This window comes from Schistocerca americana, chromosome 1 (assembly GCF_021461395.2).
Source record: "Schistocerca americana isolate TAMUIC-IGC-003095 chromosome 1, iqSchAmer2.1, whole genome shotgun sequence".
NCBI classification, from domain to species: Eukaryota; Metazoa; Arthropoda; class Insecta; order Orthoptera; family Acrididae; genus Schistocerca; species Schistocerca americana.
This window is the reverse complement of record NC_060119.1, coordinates 60824931-60842565: the sequence shown is the minus strand read 5'-3', so window position 1 is coordinate 60842565 and position 17635 is coordinate 60824931. Positions and strand designations below refer to the sequence as shown.

Here is a 17635-nt window from a genome sequence, read left to right as displayed (position 1 = left end):
ACACAAACAAACACAAACACACACACAAAATTCAAGCTTTCGCAATAAACTGTTGTCTCATCAGGAAAGAGGGAAGGAGAGGGAAAGACGAAAGGATGTGGGTTTTAAGGGAGAGGGTAAGGAGTCATTCCAATCCCGGGAGTGGAAAGACTTGCCTTGGGGGAAAAAAGGACAGGTATACACTCGCATACACACACATATCCATCCACACATATACAGACACAAGCAGACATATTTAAAGACAAAGAGTTTGGGCAGAGATGTCAGTCGAGGCGGAAGTGAAGAGGCAAAGATGATGTTGAATGACAGGTGAGGTATGAGTGGCGGCAACTTGAAATTAGCGGAGATTGAGGCCTGGTGGGTAATGGAAGAGAGGATATATTGCAGAGCAAGTTCCCATCTCCGGAGTTCAGATAGGTTGGTGTTGGTGGGGAGTATCCAGATAACCCGGATGGTGTAACACTGTGCCAAGATGTGCTGGCCGTGCACCAAGGCATGTTTAGCCACAGGGTGATCCTCATTACCAACAAACACTGTCTGCCTGTGTCCATTCATGCGAATGGACAGTTTGTTGCTGGTCATTCCCACATAGAATGTATCACAGTGTAGGCAGGTCAGTTGGTAAATCACGTGGGTGCTTTCACATGTGGCTCCGCCTTTGATTGTGTACACCTTCCGGGTTACAGGACTGGAGTAGGTGGTGGTGGGAGGGTGCATGGGACAGGTTTTACACCGGGGGCGGTTACAAGGATAGGAGCCAGAGGGTAGGGAAGGTGCTTTGGGGATTTCATAGGGATGAACTAACAGGTTACGAAGCTTAGGTGGACGGCAGAAAGACACTCTTGGTGGAGTGGGGAGGATTTCATGAAGGATGGATCTCATTTCAGGGCAGGATTTGAGGAAGTCGTATCCCTGCTGGAGAGCCACATTCAGAGTCTGCTCCAGTCCCGGAAAGTATCCTGTCACAAGTGGGGCACTTTTGTGGTTCTTCTGTGGGGGATTCTGGGTTCGAGGGGATGAGGAAGTGGCTCTGGTTATTTGCTTCTGTACCAGGTCGGGAGGGTAGTTGCGAGATGCGAAAGCTGTTGTCAGGTTGTTGGTGTAATGGTTCAGGGATTCCGGACTGGAGCAGATTCGTTTGCCACGAAGACCTAGGCTGTAGGGAAGGGACCGTTTGATGTGGAATGGGTGGCAGCTGTCATAATGGAGGTACTGTTGCTTGTTGGTGGGTTTGATGTGGACGGACGTGTGGAGCTGGCCATTGGACAGGTGGAGGTCAACGTCAAGGAAAGTGGCATGGGATTTGGAGTAGGACCAGGTGAATCTGATAGAACCAAAGGAGTTGAGGTTGGAGAGGAAGTTCTGAAGTTCTTCTTCACTGTGAGTCCAGATCATGAAGATGTCTTCAATATATCTGTACCAAACTTTGGGTTGGCAGGCCTGGGTAACCAAGAAGGCTTCCTCTAAGCGACCCATGAATAGGTTGGCATACGAGGGGGCCATCCTGGTACCCATGGCTGTTCCCTTTAATTGTTGGTATGTCTGGCCTTCAAAAGTGAAGAAGTTGTGGGTCAGGATGAAGCTGGCTAAGGTGATGAGGAAAGAGGCTTTAGGTAGGGTGGCAGGTGATTGACGTGAAAGGAAGTGCTCCATACAGCGAGGCCCTGGACGTGCAGAATATTTGTGTGTAAGGAAGTGGCATCAATGGTTACAAGGATGGTTTCCGGGGGTAACAGATTGGGTAAGGCTCTCCAGCAGGGATACGACTTCCTCAAATCCTGCCCTGAAATGAGATCCATCCTTCATGAAATCCTCCCCACTCCACCAAGAGTGTCTTTCCGCCGTCCACCTAACCTTCGTAACCTGTTAGTTCATCCCTATGAAATCCCCAAACCACCTTCCCTACCCTCTGGCTCCTATCCTTGTAACCGCCCCCGGTGTAAAACCTGTCCCATGCACCCTCCCACCACCACCTACTCCAGTCCTGTAACCCGGAAGGTGTACACGATCAAAGGCAGAGCCACGTGTGAAAGCACCCACGTGATTTACCAACTGACCTGCCTACACTGTGATACATTCTATGTGGGAATGACTAGCAACAAACTGTCCATTCGCATGAATGGACACAGGCAGACAGTGTTTGTTGGCAATGAGGATCACCCTGTGGCTAAACATGCCTTGGTGCACGGCCAGCACATCTTGGCACAGTGTTACACCGTCCGGGTTATCTGGATACTCCCCACCAGCACCAACCTATCCAAACTCCGGAGATGGGAACTTGCTCTGCAATATATCCTCTCTTCCCGTTACCCACCAGGCCTCAATCTCTGCTAATTTCAAGTTGCCCCCACTCATACCTCACCTGTCATTCAACATCATCTTTGCCTCTTCACTTCCGCCTCGACTGACATCTCTGCCCAAACTCTTTGTCTTTAAATATGTCTGCTTGTGTCTGTATATGTGTGGATGGATATGTGTGTGTATGCGAGTGTATACCTGTCCTTTTTTCCCCCAAGGTAAGTCTTTCCACTCCCAGGATTGGAATGACTCCTTACCCTCTCCCTTAAAACCCACATCCTTTCGTCTTTCCCTCTCCTTCCCTCTTTCCTGATGAGGCAACAGTTTGTTGCGAAAGCTTGAATTTTGTGTGTGTGTTTGTGTGTGTATCGACCTGCCAGCGCTTTCGTTCGGTAAGTCACATCATCTTTGTTTTTAGATAATTTTATTATTATAATATACAAGGATTATTGCAATGACAAAAATTACGTTAAGAAAACACACATTAAAATAAACAAAACTTCCGTCTTATCGCCTCACTGAATTTTTTTTAAAGATTACATTGTGGCTAATACCAGCCACTGTTTCCACTTCAGTTGATAGTACTGACAACACAGATAGTTTTTCATGGCGCATCTTGCTTCTTAAGTATGTCTTTATCAATTTTAACTTTGAGAAACTTCTCTTGGTAGAAGCTGTACTGACTGGAATTGTGAGCATTATTCTAATTGTTATGTAAAGATTTGGATATACTTATTCCAAATTATTTTCTAATATGTACTGAATAAGTTGTTTTGCATCTTTGATTGAATCCCGTAGGCCGGATTTTAAAAGTTGGAGTTCCTCATAAAGTTCGAAAGGCTGCATGTTGTCATTTTCACCTTCTCAAAGTATTGTACCTAAATCACCACAATGTTTGCGAAGGTTGTCCTTGGGTAATGATTTCAAATAATTCATATTGTAAATAAAACCAAAATGTTCATTGAGCATTTTGAATCGGCATTCAGTGTCGACTATCATAGCGTCTATCATTGTGTTAAGAAAAGCTAACTCTGTACTGCATTTCAGCAGATTGTATAGGCTCATCGATTTGTTCATAACTGAACATTCGTTTTTTCTGTGTTTTTTTTTATTTTTTTTTTTAACTGAGACTCAATTTTATAACTGCTTTTTTCTACAAACAATCAAGCTTCTGCAATGATTGTTTCAAGTCCTGTGTCATAGAATTCTTTAATCCAGTCACAAAATGAACATAAAGTATCAATAACGAGTTTCAAGTTTACACAGTTTACTAATATTGTTGACATGTCGTAAAATCTCGTACCACATGTGTGTTGCAAGTCAAAAGTTAACATTTCCTTCAGAATTGCTTCACAGTTTTACAGCTCCTATTGTACTTTCCCACCATGTTTCAGACAGAAGTTTCAGTGTTAATTTCAGTGTAGTTTTTATAAGATACCAACACTTGCTTGATTTTGTAGATAGCGCATTAACTTTATATTATTCAGGTACATGAATATGTCACTCACTTCACCAAAAGAAATAATTCCATAATAAAATCTTTAAAAACAAAGCATTCTAGTGGTTGCGATGAAATATCAACAAAGTTAATTAAGGCATGTTCTTGTGAGTTTAGTACAATTCTAAATTACTTGTGTAACCAGTCAATTATAACTGGGACATTTCCTGACTGGCTAAAATATGCAGATGTTAAGCCTTTATTCAAGAAAGGGGATAAGGAGATACCATCAAACTACAGACCGATTTCACTTTTGCCAGCATTTTCAAAAATTTTAGAAAAAGTAATGTACAGGCAGCTTCTCAACCATCTAACAACAAATAACATATTATCAAGAACACAGTTTGGATTTCTGAAGGGTTCTGATATCGAGAAGGCTATTTACACCTACAGTGAAAATGTACTTAATTCATTAAATAACAAGTTACAAGCAGCAGTATTTTCTGTGATTTGTCAAAGGCATTCGATTGTGTGAACCACAACGTACTTTTAAATAAATTAGAATTCTATGGTGTCATGGGCAGTGCTGCAAAATGGTTCAAGTCATACCTCGCTAACAGGAAACAAAGTGTGTCAGTGCAATTAGTGAATTAAGTCATCATCAGAATGGGAAGAAATTACATGTGGTGTTCCACAAGGATCCATCTTAGGGCCATTGCTTTTTCTTGTGTATATTAATGATCTCTCATCAGTTACACTGCCGGAAGTAGAGTCCTCTTTGTTTGCAGATGACACAAGTATTGCAATAAATAGTATGTCGAGTGTAGTTCTAGAAAGATCTGCTAATGATATTTTCATGGATATTAATAAATGGTTTAAAGCCAACTCACTGGCATTAAACTTCGAAAAGATTCACTATATGCAATTCAGAACCTGTAAGAGGTTTCCACCCAACATATGTATAAAGTATGAAAAGAGCAGATAGAAGAGGTTGACAGTCTTAAATTCCTGGGATTACAACTTGATAATAAATTCAGTTGGGAGGAGCACACCACAGAACTGCAGAAACACCTTAACAAATCTGTATTTGCAATTCGAGTGTTAGCAGGCATAGGTGACATAAAAATGAAAAAGGTTGCATACTTTGCCTACTTTCATTCCATAATGTCATATGGTATAATATTTTGGGGTAACTCTTCAAGTCAAACAAAAGTTTTCAGAGTCCAAAAACGTGTAATACGTATTATTTGTGGAGTAAATTCATGGACGTCCTGTAGAAACCTCTTCAAAGAACTGGGTATACTAACTACTGCCTCTCAGTAATTTACTCTTTAATGAAATTTGTCCTAAATAATATATCTCTTTTTTCCAACAAACAGCTCAGTTCATACATACAATACCAGGAACAAAAATTATCTGCACAAGGACTTAAAAGCACTTACTTTAGTTCAAAAAGGGGTCCACTACTCAGGAACACTTATCTTCAATAATTTGCCAGCAAACATAAAAAATTTAGTTACAAATAAAGATCAGTTTAAAAGGAGCCTGAAAGACTTACTAGTGGCCAACTCCTTCTACTCCATTGACGAATTTTTTAATAGAAACAAATGATGTATTGTACATATTCATACTATTAGTATTGTTATTTCAGCTTAAAAAAAAAAGAAAAAAAATTGACATGTTCCACATCCATGAGGATCCCCTCAGCACGGATCTATGGAGCGAAAAACTAATCTAATCTAATGAAGCTGAAAAACATTTTAGCTGTTGTACAAGTGTTAGCGGCATCTAGTAAAAGCAAATTCCAACAATGGCATCCACATGGCTTGATCAAAGCTCATGGATTAATATTGAGTATTCTTGTGCTAACACCTTTATTAATGCCAACCATATTGGCTCTGTTATCATATCCGTGTCCTCTACAGTTTTGAATGTCTAGACCATTTTTTTTCTAGTTCTCTTAAAATGGCATTTGTTAAATACTCTCCCATTATTTCTGTGATGGAAGTAAACACAAAGAAATGTTCCTCTCTTTCTTTGATTGAGGAATTACAAAATCCTAATATTATTGACATTTGTTCCACATGGCTTGAATCCTTGGTACAATCGAGCATGAAGTCATAATATTTTGCTTGTTTGACTCTTTTTAGAATTTCGTTGATAACAAATTTGGACATTAATTCATTTTGTATGTTGTGGCTCAGATCATGCTGACAAAGTTGCTTTTCATTAATAGGTTGCAAGTGCTCTTTTAATGTTACATCATATTTGGATAACAATTTAGATAGGTCTATAAAATTTCCACTGTTCCCACTATCATTCAGGTTAAGGTATTCTCGATGTCCTCTAAACACCACAGACTGTGTGAAGCTAAGTATTTTATAATATAGATCAGTCTTTCAGACAAGTTATACAATACTTTTGTGATTCCCTAATTAGTATCTATTGTTTTTCTGTATTTGATTCCTTTACAGAATTCCATACATCTAATCATGCACTCCATGTATACTTGACTTTTTTCGTGCCTTTGAAATATCCTACTTGGATCTTTCCGGTCACAACATCCTTCTTTTACCATGTGTGTCTGCAAATGTGAAAAAAGTCAACATGGAAAGAAATAAACTTTATCTTAAGCTGACCATCTGCAATGTTACTTTTCACCATTACTCAATTTTCTAGTAAAATGAAATTTAGTAAACTGTCTTTTATTTGCATCTTTGGGGTAACTTTCATCAGGTTTCTCTAGGTTTTGGTGGAGACCATTTTGATTTAAATCATGACACTGCACATCTGCACTGGAAATACCCACTTTCCCAGATCTAATTCTATAAATGACACTCTTACGTGAATAGTTTGCTCTTGATTATCACTTTTGAAGTCTTTATTCAGCTCACAATCTCAGATCACAGCAGTTTCAACCACCTCTGATGATGTATCAAAAAGGGTAACAGATGCTTGGATGAGAGCTTCATCAGAGGCCTCTTAAGAAATTTCATCATACTCGAACCCATAGCTTGGTTGGAAATAATCATCTCAGCTTTCCTTTTTCTTTTTGGTGCACCAGATTCCAGTTTTCTCTATGTCTGTGTGCTAAGTACGTTGTTGAGTGCAGTAGGGTACTTAAAATTACACAGTGTCATCGTATAGAGCGAACAGGCTGTGTGATTATTATACATGGCAGAATATTTTTTTTATTTTGTCATGTACGGTAGCAGTTAAATAAATACACCAAGAAATGTATTTGTATAATGACTTACCATCAGAGGGCTCCTTTAGTATGTATGGCTGAAACTGGTTCAACCCCAACTTCAGAGATAAAAGACTTGTTCACTTGCACCAGTTCAGTAACTTGAAAAGAGAGTAAAGTGTCACTTGGTAGGATTGGTTTCAGAGAGCTGGCATTACTGGCCAAGACAGTGCCCCCACCTGTATTGTCTATTCCACAGTGCATTGTTGCATTTGCTCATTGTTGGATCGAAATGTCAGTTCGGAAAAACCGTGCATACCAAGTGGGCTGTGAATATGCTGTAAAGAAAAGTAAAGTATGTTCTAATCAACATACATCTTTCTTTAACATGGCAATCAGCTTTCTCTCTGTATGTATAATTTAATAATTTATTTTACAATTTTTTTTTAGTCTGTATCAATGACTTCAAAACAAAACACTCTCCTTCGAGTTCCATGCGTTACTGCCATCTAGTGTGAATGCGCTGATTCATGACAGGTATATCCCGCTCAAATTGTGTAATGTAGTAAGCCTGTCAGAACCAATCTGCAGTCCCAAACTTATACACTTGGTGTGCTGCCGCTTAGGTGTACACCTTAAATGCATCTTGTAATGGGGCTTACCTGTCATAATGTTGCCAGATGACCATAGATAAACACTATTTCATTTGTACGGAAATAGAGATGGACAAACAACTAAAGCATCAACAACTTTTTTGCGAGGCTCCCACTGGCAAGAGGCCATCAATGGTCGCCGACGCCAAACTCCACCACCGTTGGTATTGAGGTTCTCAATAGCTGTCTTCTGTTTATTGACTTTGCTCGTAGCTACAACTGGAGGTCATCAGCATACATGTGTATTTGCAGTAGGTCAAAATTGCTGACGCACCATTGACATGCTGTGAAGTAGTATAACCCCTAATACTGAACCCTGGGGGATGCTTGATACTACCTGCCTCCAATGTGACTTCATGGTGCCTGAAATGACGCATTGCTGGCAAGACGACATGTATAACAGTGGGTGTTGAAACTATACAAAGAAGGGCAATGTAAATGGACACAGGTTTGTTTGACTCACAGGATAGTGTCTTGGAAAGACAGATTATCTGGAACTGGCAGACACTGGAAGACAAAATCACCAATTCCATTAAAGCATACTTACAGAGTTACAGTAACCAGTATTAAGGGAGGAATCTAGGAATATACTACAGCTTCCTATGTATTACTCCCATAGGAATTGCAAAGACAGGATTAGTCTAATTACAGCTTGTACAGAGGTGGTTAAGTAACCATTATACCCACACTCCATATGCAAATAGAGCGGGATGAAGCCTTGCAGGGTCATTACAAACAATTCATCAGGCTTTGGATGAATGTATTTCACAAAGTTTTACATACAAAATAGTGATTGATACTTTGTATGAAAAAGCATATTTTCAAGCTTCTTACACATCATTACAAGTGTTCTATGTGCTCTCCTTGTGTTACACAACACACATCTATGCGGTAGTCAAGCTCAGTCCATACATGTTCGAGCATGTCCCTTTCAATGTTCATCAGCACAGCAGTGGTGTGATCCTGGAGTTTAGCCAATGTTGTTAGAAAAGGTGGTAAATACACATGGTCTTTCACATACTCCAAAGAAAAAAATTGGGAGACCTTGGGGGCCATCTGAAGAGTGCCGAATCGTCCTGAGCACATTGCCCAACCCACCCGTCTGGCAGTTCCTTGTTCAGATGCCAACACACTTTTCCGTGCCCAAGAAATGGGGCTCCATCATGTTGGAATAAGAAGTGAGGGTTATCAGCTATCTGCCTCAGAAACGACCAGTCTTTTAATGTGCTTAAGTATGCCATACCCATCACAGTTTTCCCTGGAGAAAAGTAGGGCCTGTAGACATTGCTCTATCACACAGCACTGAAGACATTCATCTTTGGAGAATCTCTTTTGATCTGCACTGTAACACTGGGATTTTCCATGATGATTCACATTACATGTGATATGGTTTCTGATGCAATCACTTCCACAGAATCTTCCACACAGTTGGCTGAGGCATGCCCAGTTCGCAACTTGCATGACGTGTATTTCTTTGGGCTTTGAAGGAACACATTTGGATGCTCTCCTCTGTTTCCTCTGCAACAGGTGGTCACTCAGACAGAGGCAGCCTGTGAGCTTGAATTGTCAACACCATCACAAGATGCTTTGATGGGTTGGTGGCTGTATGTTGTATTGTCTTCTTTGAAGCAATACACAGACTGAAGACACTGAAAGTGCACCAAGAATGATATAACAACAACAAAAATTGATGTTGTTACAGGCAAGAGTACTATAGTTTCAAGAAGACTGAGCAGATCTCCTAATAATACTCTTAGATCTCCTAATAATACTCTTATCAGTAATACCTTATCTCTTTCAATGTGAACTGGGAAGTACAGAGCCTGGAGAATAAAATTAAAGAGTAGAACTTGTCCCAGGTGCCTTTGCTGATGAATGTTATAACGCAAACATGTACTAAAAAAAAGTCGGAACACCCTACTGGAAATGACTTGTCATTGTCTTGAAATCTCAGACAACTATTGACTGCTTATGTGCCTTGATTTTACTTCTTATACTCTGATAGATTCTTTAAACAGTTTCTTATTCTTCTTCATTGCCTTATAGTGTGGTAGTTCTGGAAAATACTGTCATTCATTTCAGCTGGCCCAGAAATTCTTAGGTTAATTATTTGATATGTTTCTGCTTCCTTGTTACCACAGGAAAGGTGTCTAACAATGATTTCAACAAAGTGGAAACATTCTCAAGAGATTCTCAAGTTTGGGTGCTGTCTGTATTAAGCAGAAAAAAAAGAATCTCATGCGTGCAGGAGTACCGTAAATGCCATCACAGCTTTGGCCTGTGTTCTTCTGATAGAGCAATCCAGATGGGATTAGATGAGATTAGATTAGATTCAGTTTTTGTCCCATAATCCCTGTGTGAAGACTATTACTGAAAAGTTGCAAGTGTCGTACTGCTGTATAAGGAAGGAAAGTCAGGAAGTGACACTTTCATAATGTTTCAGAAGCTCAAAATTTGTAAGATATGCGTGTAATGCACTTTCCAGCATTTTGCAAAAACTGGGGCTTTGAAATATGGCCTTTGCCAAGATAATTCACATGGTGTGTACTTCAGAATTGGGTAAGTATGTTAATGATTTTGCCACTGGAAACTACATGGATGAATTTTTGTCAAGTAGATCCGATAAATGGACAACATAAATCACCATGAGCCAAAATCTGTTAACTCAATGTTCTGTCAGGGATTCAGAGCCCCTTGAGTCGACACAATGAGAAGTAATTCCCTGATCCCTCCAAGCACTCTGATATCTTTGCAAAACACCGAGGAGCATAAAACAACAAATTTTACACCTTCTGGGTCCTCTAAGAGAACAGAAATTTCATTTACTTTATTTAGAAGCCAACACTAGTGAAAAATTGCCACTGCTTGGATATTTCATGAGAATAAATACTTTCGCCTATAAAAGCATCTGAGAGTTTGAAATAAAAGTCTCATTAACTTGTAGCTGGGTTTCACAGTCATGTGTAATCTGTCATTTATACAGTTTACACAACTAGTGATTTGATGTCATTCATGTAAAAGATAACGATGATGTTAAATACCTAACATGCAGAAATGATGACAACATGTACATGTGTCAAATATTTTTTTAATTTCGACATGCACTAAAGCACAGTTTTGCAGTATCCCATTTGATAATGGTAAAGCTACCTAAATTACAGTAGTTGGTTTTATAGATAAATAATTGTTCAGTCAAAGGTGACTATGGCATCATTTACAAGATTGTCTCACTGTTAATTGTTACATTTAGGATATTTTGAGCCTGCACTATGAGACTGTTGAAGCCATTGAAGGGAAATAGGTTACAAGTGTGGAGTTCTTTTGTTCCATAACCACTGCATTTGGAAGGGCATATAACGCTTTTTCTCCTGGCCTGTTTAGGGGATGCCACAGTTAATGAACGACTCTCTACTAAAATTACTTCCATCTGCAACATGAATATTACCACAAAACTTCCAGCTTTTTGTTATTTCAAAGTCTGGTTATGAGATAGCCTCATTTACACAGGGTTGTGGGATCAAATCCTGGTGGTTTGGAATGTTGGTAAGAAATATCCTGGAGTGATGAAGCAATGAAAATTTTGCCTTGCTGTTTTGTGCAACATCATAACCTTCATTGTAGGTGACATTGTTAATACCACATATTACGATCAATAATCATTTTTTACAGTTTCAGCATCACAGCATGTTAAGACTTGCCATCTTGGATATTCGGGAATCCAGCCGGATGTTCGCGTCGTTCTCGCACGATATTTCAACAGTGTGCCTCGCTGTCTTCTTCAGGTGCTACCTGAGACTGGTCCTTGGTTCTATCGAGTCCAGTATTTATGCCTGGGAGGAGCTGGGCATTCCCTAATCGGTCCACGCCGAGTCGAGTGTTCCATCTGTGGTCCGCTCCTGCCAGACTCGGCTTCAACGGACTCCTCCAGTCGCGGGTGTTCCAATTGCCGTCGGCACCCGTTTTGGCCATCCTCAACGGTTTAGGTTGTCATCTGAGGTGTGTCAGACCCAATCTGAGATGTTGGGTACTCTATCTCATGACTGTTACTGTGATTTCTGCTTCTGTTTCGTGCTGGGCACTCCCTAATCGGTCTGCGCCGCGTCATGTGTTCCATCAGAGGTCCGCGCCCATTAGGCACGGCTACATTGTCCCTCTCTGATCGCCGGTGTTCCCTCCGCCGTCCGCACCTGGCCTGGCTGTCTTCTGAAGTCGAGTTCATGATCTGGGATGTGTCAGATCTGGTCTCTAATGTCTGACACCTTGACTCACGGCTGTTCTCTTGGTCTCCACTTCTATTTCTTGTAGAATCCCGGAGTGTCCTGCGTTGAGTTTTCACAAGCTCAAGTGCTGGATTCTACAAGAAATAGAAGTGGAGACCGAGAGAACAGCTGTGAGTCAAGGTGTCGGACATTAGACACCAGATCTGACACACCCCAGATCATGAACTCGACTTCAGAAGACGGCCAGGCCGGGCGCGGATGGCGGAGGGAACACCGGCGACCAGAGAGGGACAATGTAGCCGCGTCTGGCGGGTGCGGACCTCAGATGGAACACTCGACTTGGCGCGGACTGATTAGGGAACACCTAGCTCCTCCCAGGCATAAATACTGGACTCTATAGAACCAAGGACCAGTCTCAGGTAGCACCTGAAGAAGACAGCAAGGCACGTTGTTGAAATATCACGCGAGAACGACACGAACATCCGGCTGGATTCCCGAATATCCAAGATGTCAACAGATTGCCGGGAAAGCATGAAGAATTACATATTAAGACTTCTTGAATTTTAGCACCAGGCTTCTTGATGACACAAATCTTGGCATTGTTAAAATTCTTTTTACAATTTCGGCTATACCTCTGCCATGACTGTCTCAAAATATGTGTACATGTTTTGTGGCATTTATTTTCGCAACATAATGCTTATTGTTTCCAGAACTTTCATATATAATTGTTGGAATTTTAGGCTATTTTCAATAACTGTAACTTTTGAATCTGGGATGCTAAACATGGTTATTTTAATACTTGAATTAAGCCTCGGTTCTGAGCCACTCGCTGTGACACTGTTGCGAAGAAATTTGTTCACATTTAGAAACATTGTTTTATGTGTTTTAGGTGTTATTTTTGCACCTGCTGCTTTGTGGTGTTTACTTTCTTCAATTCTGATGCATTGACTGTGTCTTGTGGCGTTTCATGCATGTTTTGCTTTGACCTCAGATGCATATTTTTTATGTCAGGCTATCATTTCCTCTTCTTAGACTGTTGACTGTTGTTGTTGTAGTTGTTGTCGTCTTCAGTCTGAAGATTGGTCTGATGTAGCTCTCCATGCCAGTCTATCTTGTGCTACCTTCTTTATCTCTGCAGAACTACTGCAATCTACATCTGTTTGAAGCTGCTTACTGTATTCAAGCCTGGTCTCCCTCTACAGTTTTTACTATCTACATTTCCTTCTATTATCAAATTGACAATCTCTCCTTGCCTCAGGATTGGCCCTATCAACTACCTCTTCTTGAAGTCAACTTTTGCCATAATTTTTTTCCCCCTAATTCACTACAGAACTTCTTCATTAGTTATTTGACATTCCCACCCAGTCTTCATCACTCTTCTAGAGCATCACATCTCAAAAGCTTTATTCTTTCCTTGTCTTACTTCCTTACTGTACACATTTTATTTCCATACAGTACTCGAGATAAACATCTTGAGAATTTTTTTCTGAACACTTATTAGAGGTTAATGAATTAAAATACTAAACTCCACCTCAACAGGCCATGAAGGCCCAATGGTACTGACCGGCCACCATGTCATCCTCAGCCCACAGGCATCACTGGATGCAGATATGGAGGGGCAAGTGGTCAATACACCGCTCTCCCAGCTATATGTCAGTTTACGAGACCAGAACTGCTTCTTCTTAATCAAGTAGCTACTCAGTTTGCCTCACAAGGGCTGAGTGCACGCTGCTTGCCACCGGCGCTTGGCAGACCAGACATTCACCCATCCAAGTGTTAGCCCAGCCCAACAGCACATAACATCGGTGATCTGACAGGAACCAGTGTTACTACTGTGGCAAGACAATTGGCTTTAATGAATTCCTCTTTTCCAGAAATGCTTTTCTTGCTATTGCCAGTCTGCATTTTGTATCCTTTTTATTTCAACTGTCATCAGTTGTTTCCTAATCTAAATCCCTCAGCATGAGCTGATTTAATTAGACTGCATTCCTTTGCCTTAGTGCTACTTTTGTTCATGTTCATCATGTAATCTCTTTTCAAGACACTGTCCATTCTCTACAGAATTACAATGTCACCAGAAAACCTCAAAGTTTTCTTTCTCTTTCTTCTTTCGTTTCACCCTCTTTGGGGTACGCTGGATCAATCATTTCTTTGTGCATTGTTCTTTTCTTAGGGCCCAGTATTTCTTCATTCTTTCTGATCTTCTTCTCCTCTCTTCTTCCGAGATGAAGGGTTTGAACTTTTGTGTGGATTTGTCTTGGAACCTTATGTTTTCAAAGTTTTAATTTATCCTCCCAGAGCTTTAATTTCCTTTCCAAATTTCTCCTTGGTTTCCTGTGCTCACTGCATAGATTGAGTAACACTGGGAATAGCCTACAACCCTGTCTCTCTTCCTTCTAATCTAATCTTTCCTTTGATTCATATAACCAGTGGCAGCTAGTTATCATGTGCTAATGTGCTACAGCAAACTGTAAATATCACACTAAAATTATGCTCTTTCTCTTTTAATGCAAGCCAGAAATTGCATAAAATTATGCCATTTCTCTTTGAAGGTGAACTGAAAATCACACTAAAATTATGCAATTTCTCTTCAAATGCATGCGAATATCACACTAAAATATGCTCTTTCTCTTTGGATGCAAGCTGGAAATTGCATAAAATTATGCCATTTCTCTTTGAATGTGAACTGAAAATCACTCTAAAATTATGCTGTTTCTCTTCGAATGCATGCTGGCGTGTAGATAAAATGGACAAAAACATGTTTTTGTAACGGTCTGGCCACAATAACTAGATCTCAGTGTTGAGTGCTGAAATGATGGTCAGCTGGGCTATGATCAACTCGGAGTAGGGATGCAGCAGTGTGTTTCCAACTGGGCCTGCTTTGATCTGGTATCATCTCTTCCAGCACTATGAGTGCTATGTTGTTCACAGCACCAGGTCAGTATTTTTCTTTGAAGGTGCACATAAAGTGTTGTGCAAATGTAGAATATGAGAGATTTCTGAGGAGCAGTTGACGGACTATGGCTGAGTGTTCATGTGCACTGACTGGCAGTTTGCTAGCTTGGCTTTGATTCCCACAGCTACCATAACTTTTTTAAAATTGTATTTTACTCTTCACACTATTAATTGATTAATTATAAAATTTAAGTATATTTAAACAGTTCCATTTGCATATGAAAAATTAATATATCCAGTTTAGTTGTGATTACTACCCTTGTAAGTCAAAAGGCTATTGATGGTGATTAAAAAGTGAGTATACAAGGGCATTTAGTGAGAGAGTGTACTCTGTAGATGACCTACTAAAGGGGCTCTTTTCCAGTAGATCTCTGAGGGAAAAAGTGAGATTGCAAGATTTAGGTAGATTTACTCCAAATTCAAATCTAACAACAGGAGAATGTGGGACAAGGCTCACCAATTTGGCTCAAATTATGTGAGTAGAAGCAGTTAGATGTCCCTTTCAGGTTCCTGGAATATTTTGTGTGAGTGGGTCCTAGGAAAAGGTAAAATGTTGTCTATGGATTTACATGTAAAGTATGAGGGGTTTTTGTGCAGCAGTTTATGTATTAGCTCTGTAGTGCAGTTGTCAAGTACACTGACTGGCAATCCGTCAGCTTGGGTTTGATTTCCTGTGCTACGATAACTTTTTTTTTTCCTCGCACTGTTAAACGTTTAATTTTAAAATTTAAATATGTGTAAACAGTTTTATTTATATACATTAAATTAATATATTCAATGTAGGTACGACTACTATCTATGTAACTCAGTAGACTATAGGCCTCTACATTGTACCACATTGGTAAAATTTTGCACAAGCCATCAGTGCCTATAACTGTAGTCACGTTGCTGTACAAATTGTGAGTAACCTTTTGCTCTGTGTATTTTATCCCTGCTACATTCAGAATTTCAAAGAGTGTGTTCCAGTCAACTTTGTCAGCAGCTTTATCTTAATCTGCAAATGCTATGAACATAGGTTTGCCTTTCTTCAATCTATCTTCTAGGATAAATTGTTGGGTGAGTATTGGTTTGCATGTGCCTACATTTCTCGGAATTCTGTAAACTTGACATACCTTCACTAAACTTTGAGAATTCACTTTTTCTCTTCTCACATTACCTTTTTGACTGCATAACAGTAATTCATTATAGCAGTAAGATCATGTACACTTATACTGACTGCCATTTTGAAGATTACAAAAATGTTTGTTTCTGCTTAAAAAACCAAGCTGACAATTAAGACTGTGGTGTGCGTACTGTAAGACCTTCGGTACACACACCATCAGATTATTTGACTTGTTGCTCTAACGAAGTAGGCGAGTGTCAGCAATATGTCTCGTGGCCTTATCGTGGCGTGTTTATCTTCTGCCGTTAGGTCAGACGATAGAAATGCCACTTGCACGCTTAGAGTAGCAGATTGACGGTGACCAACTTTAAACAGAACTTGATTAATTTTCACACACATTTATTAAAAGAATAAAAATCATAGACATTACGTAACTTGATTCTGGATGCTGTTTACAATTGACAATCTGAAGTTCCTTTGGTCTTGGTACGTTAATCTTATTCTCACATATCTCTGATACTTGACAAAGTGTCTATACATTTCTCTTCATGGGTATGTACAGGAATATGATAATCTTATTAGGCGCAGACTGAAACTTGACTATAGACTGATACAGACAAATGCAGACTAATGCAGACTGGTACAGACTAATGCAGACTAACTGATCAGAGGTCTGTACACTCGTTATAATACCTCGCACATTCAGGTATCACTGCGCGAGTGTGATCCGCAAGGAGAAAAGGTTCTACGTTAGCAGCAATCTCATTGGTTCCGTTACATATTAATACGCGGATTGGCGGAAGCAGAATTTGGTCCGTCTCTATGACAGCGCCATCGCGTAGTGCGCAGACGGACGAGCGCTGCGCCTACTCTGTTGTGCTTAGCGGGCCGCGCTCTAGTGGGAAAGTTGTGTACGCGCTGACTACGCAGAACTGTGTACACAACAAAGACCAAGGGACATTTTACTTTGAGATGTTAATGTGTCTCAGTACATGCACTACTGGGCTCATACTGATTAATATCCCTTACTTCATAATTTTTAGTACTTGAACTATTCTGTCCTATACTAGTATCCCCTTACATAAGAACAGAAAGTCTACTAAACTTACAAGGTCAGTGCAGGTTTTTTCCTTCTTTAAAGTTGCCATGATCATTAATTAACCTACTCATTAATTAAATCATTTCATTTAAAAATTCTACATTGCTGTAATTACCAGTTTCAGTTTATATGACCATCTTCAGCTGTAAAAATGGAATATGTGTCATGTGTAGCAAAGAAATACTCAGCCTTTCATTAAACTCATTAATTTTCTGTATGCTGCATTGTAACAGAACATGTGAAAAACTATTTAGATCGTAATTTTTTTTTATTTCAGGTCACCAGAAATTACGAGAGACAGTTCATGCAGCATCACAGCAGTTACCAGGCGAATACAAGTCAGGCTTGCCTGAATATTCACTTGATGAAGTTGCTAAACATAATGATAAGAGCTCAGGTGTTTGGGTTACATTTGGCCATGGTGTCTATGACATAACACCATTTATTGAGCAGCACCCGGGTGGTGATAAGATTCTTATGGCTGCTGGAGGATCATTGGAGCCTTTTTGGGCACTATATGCTGTCCACAAGCAACAAAATGTTCTAGAACTGTTGGAGGGCTACAGGATAGGTAGGTCAGTGTGCTCTTTTTTCATAAACTAATATATTACTTATTTATGTTGATTATAATGCATTTTAGTAGTCTTGTCGTGAGAGTCATACAAAATGTCTAAATGATAAAT

General features: G+C 39.9%; 1 protein-coding gene across 1 annotated transcript in view; it reads left to right on the top strand.

Annotated features, from left to right (window-relative positions):
- LOC124547979 (sulfite oxidase-like) overlaps window positions 1-17635 on the top strand; it is a 126874-nt gene that overhangs the window by 50928 nt on the left and 58311 nt on the right. Inside the window, exon 3 of the mRNA XM_047125146.1 lies at window positions 17230-17523. Within this exon, the coding sequence (XP_046981102.1) occupies window positions 17230-17523 (294 nt within the window). The remainder of the gene's footprint in view (window positions 1-17229; window positions 17524-17635) is intronic.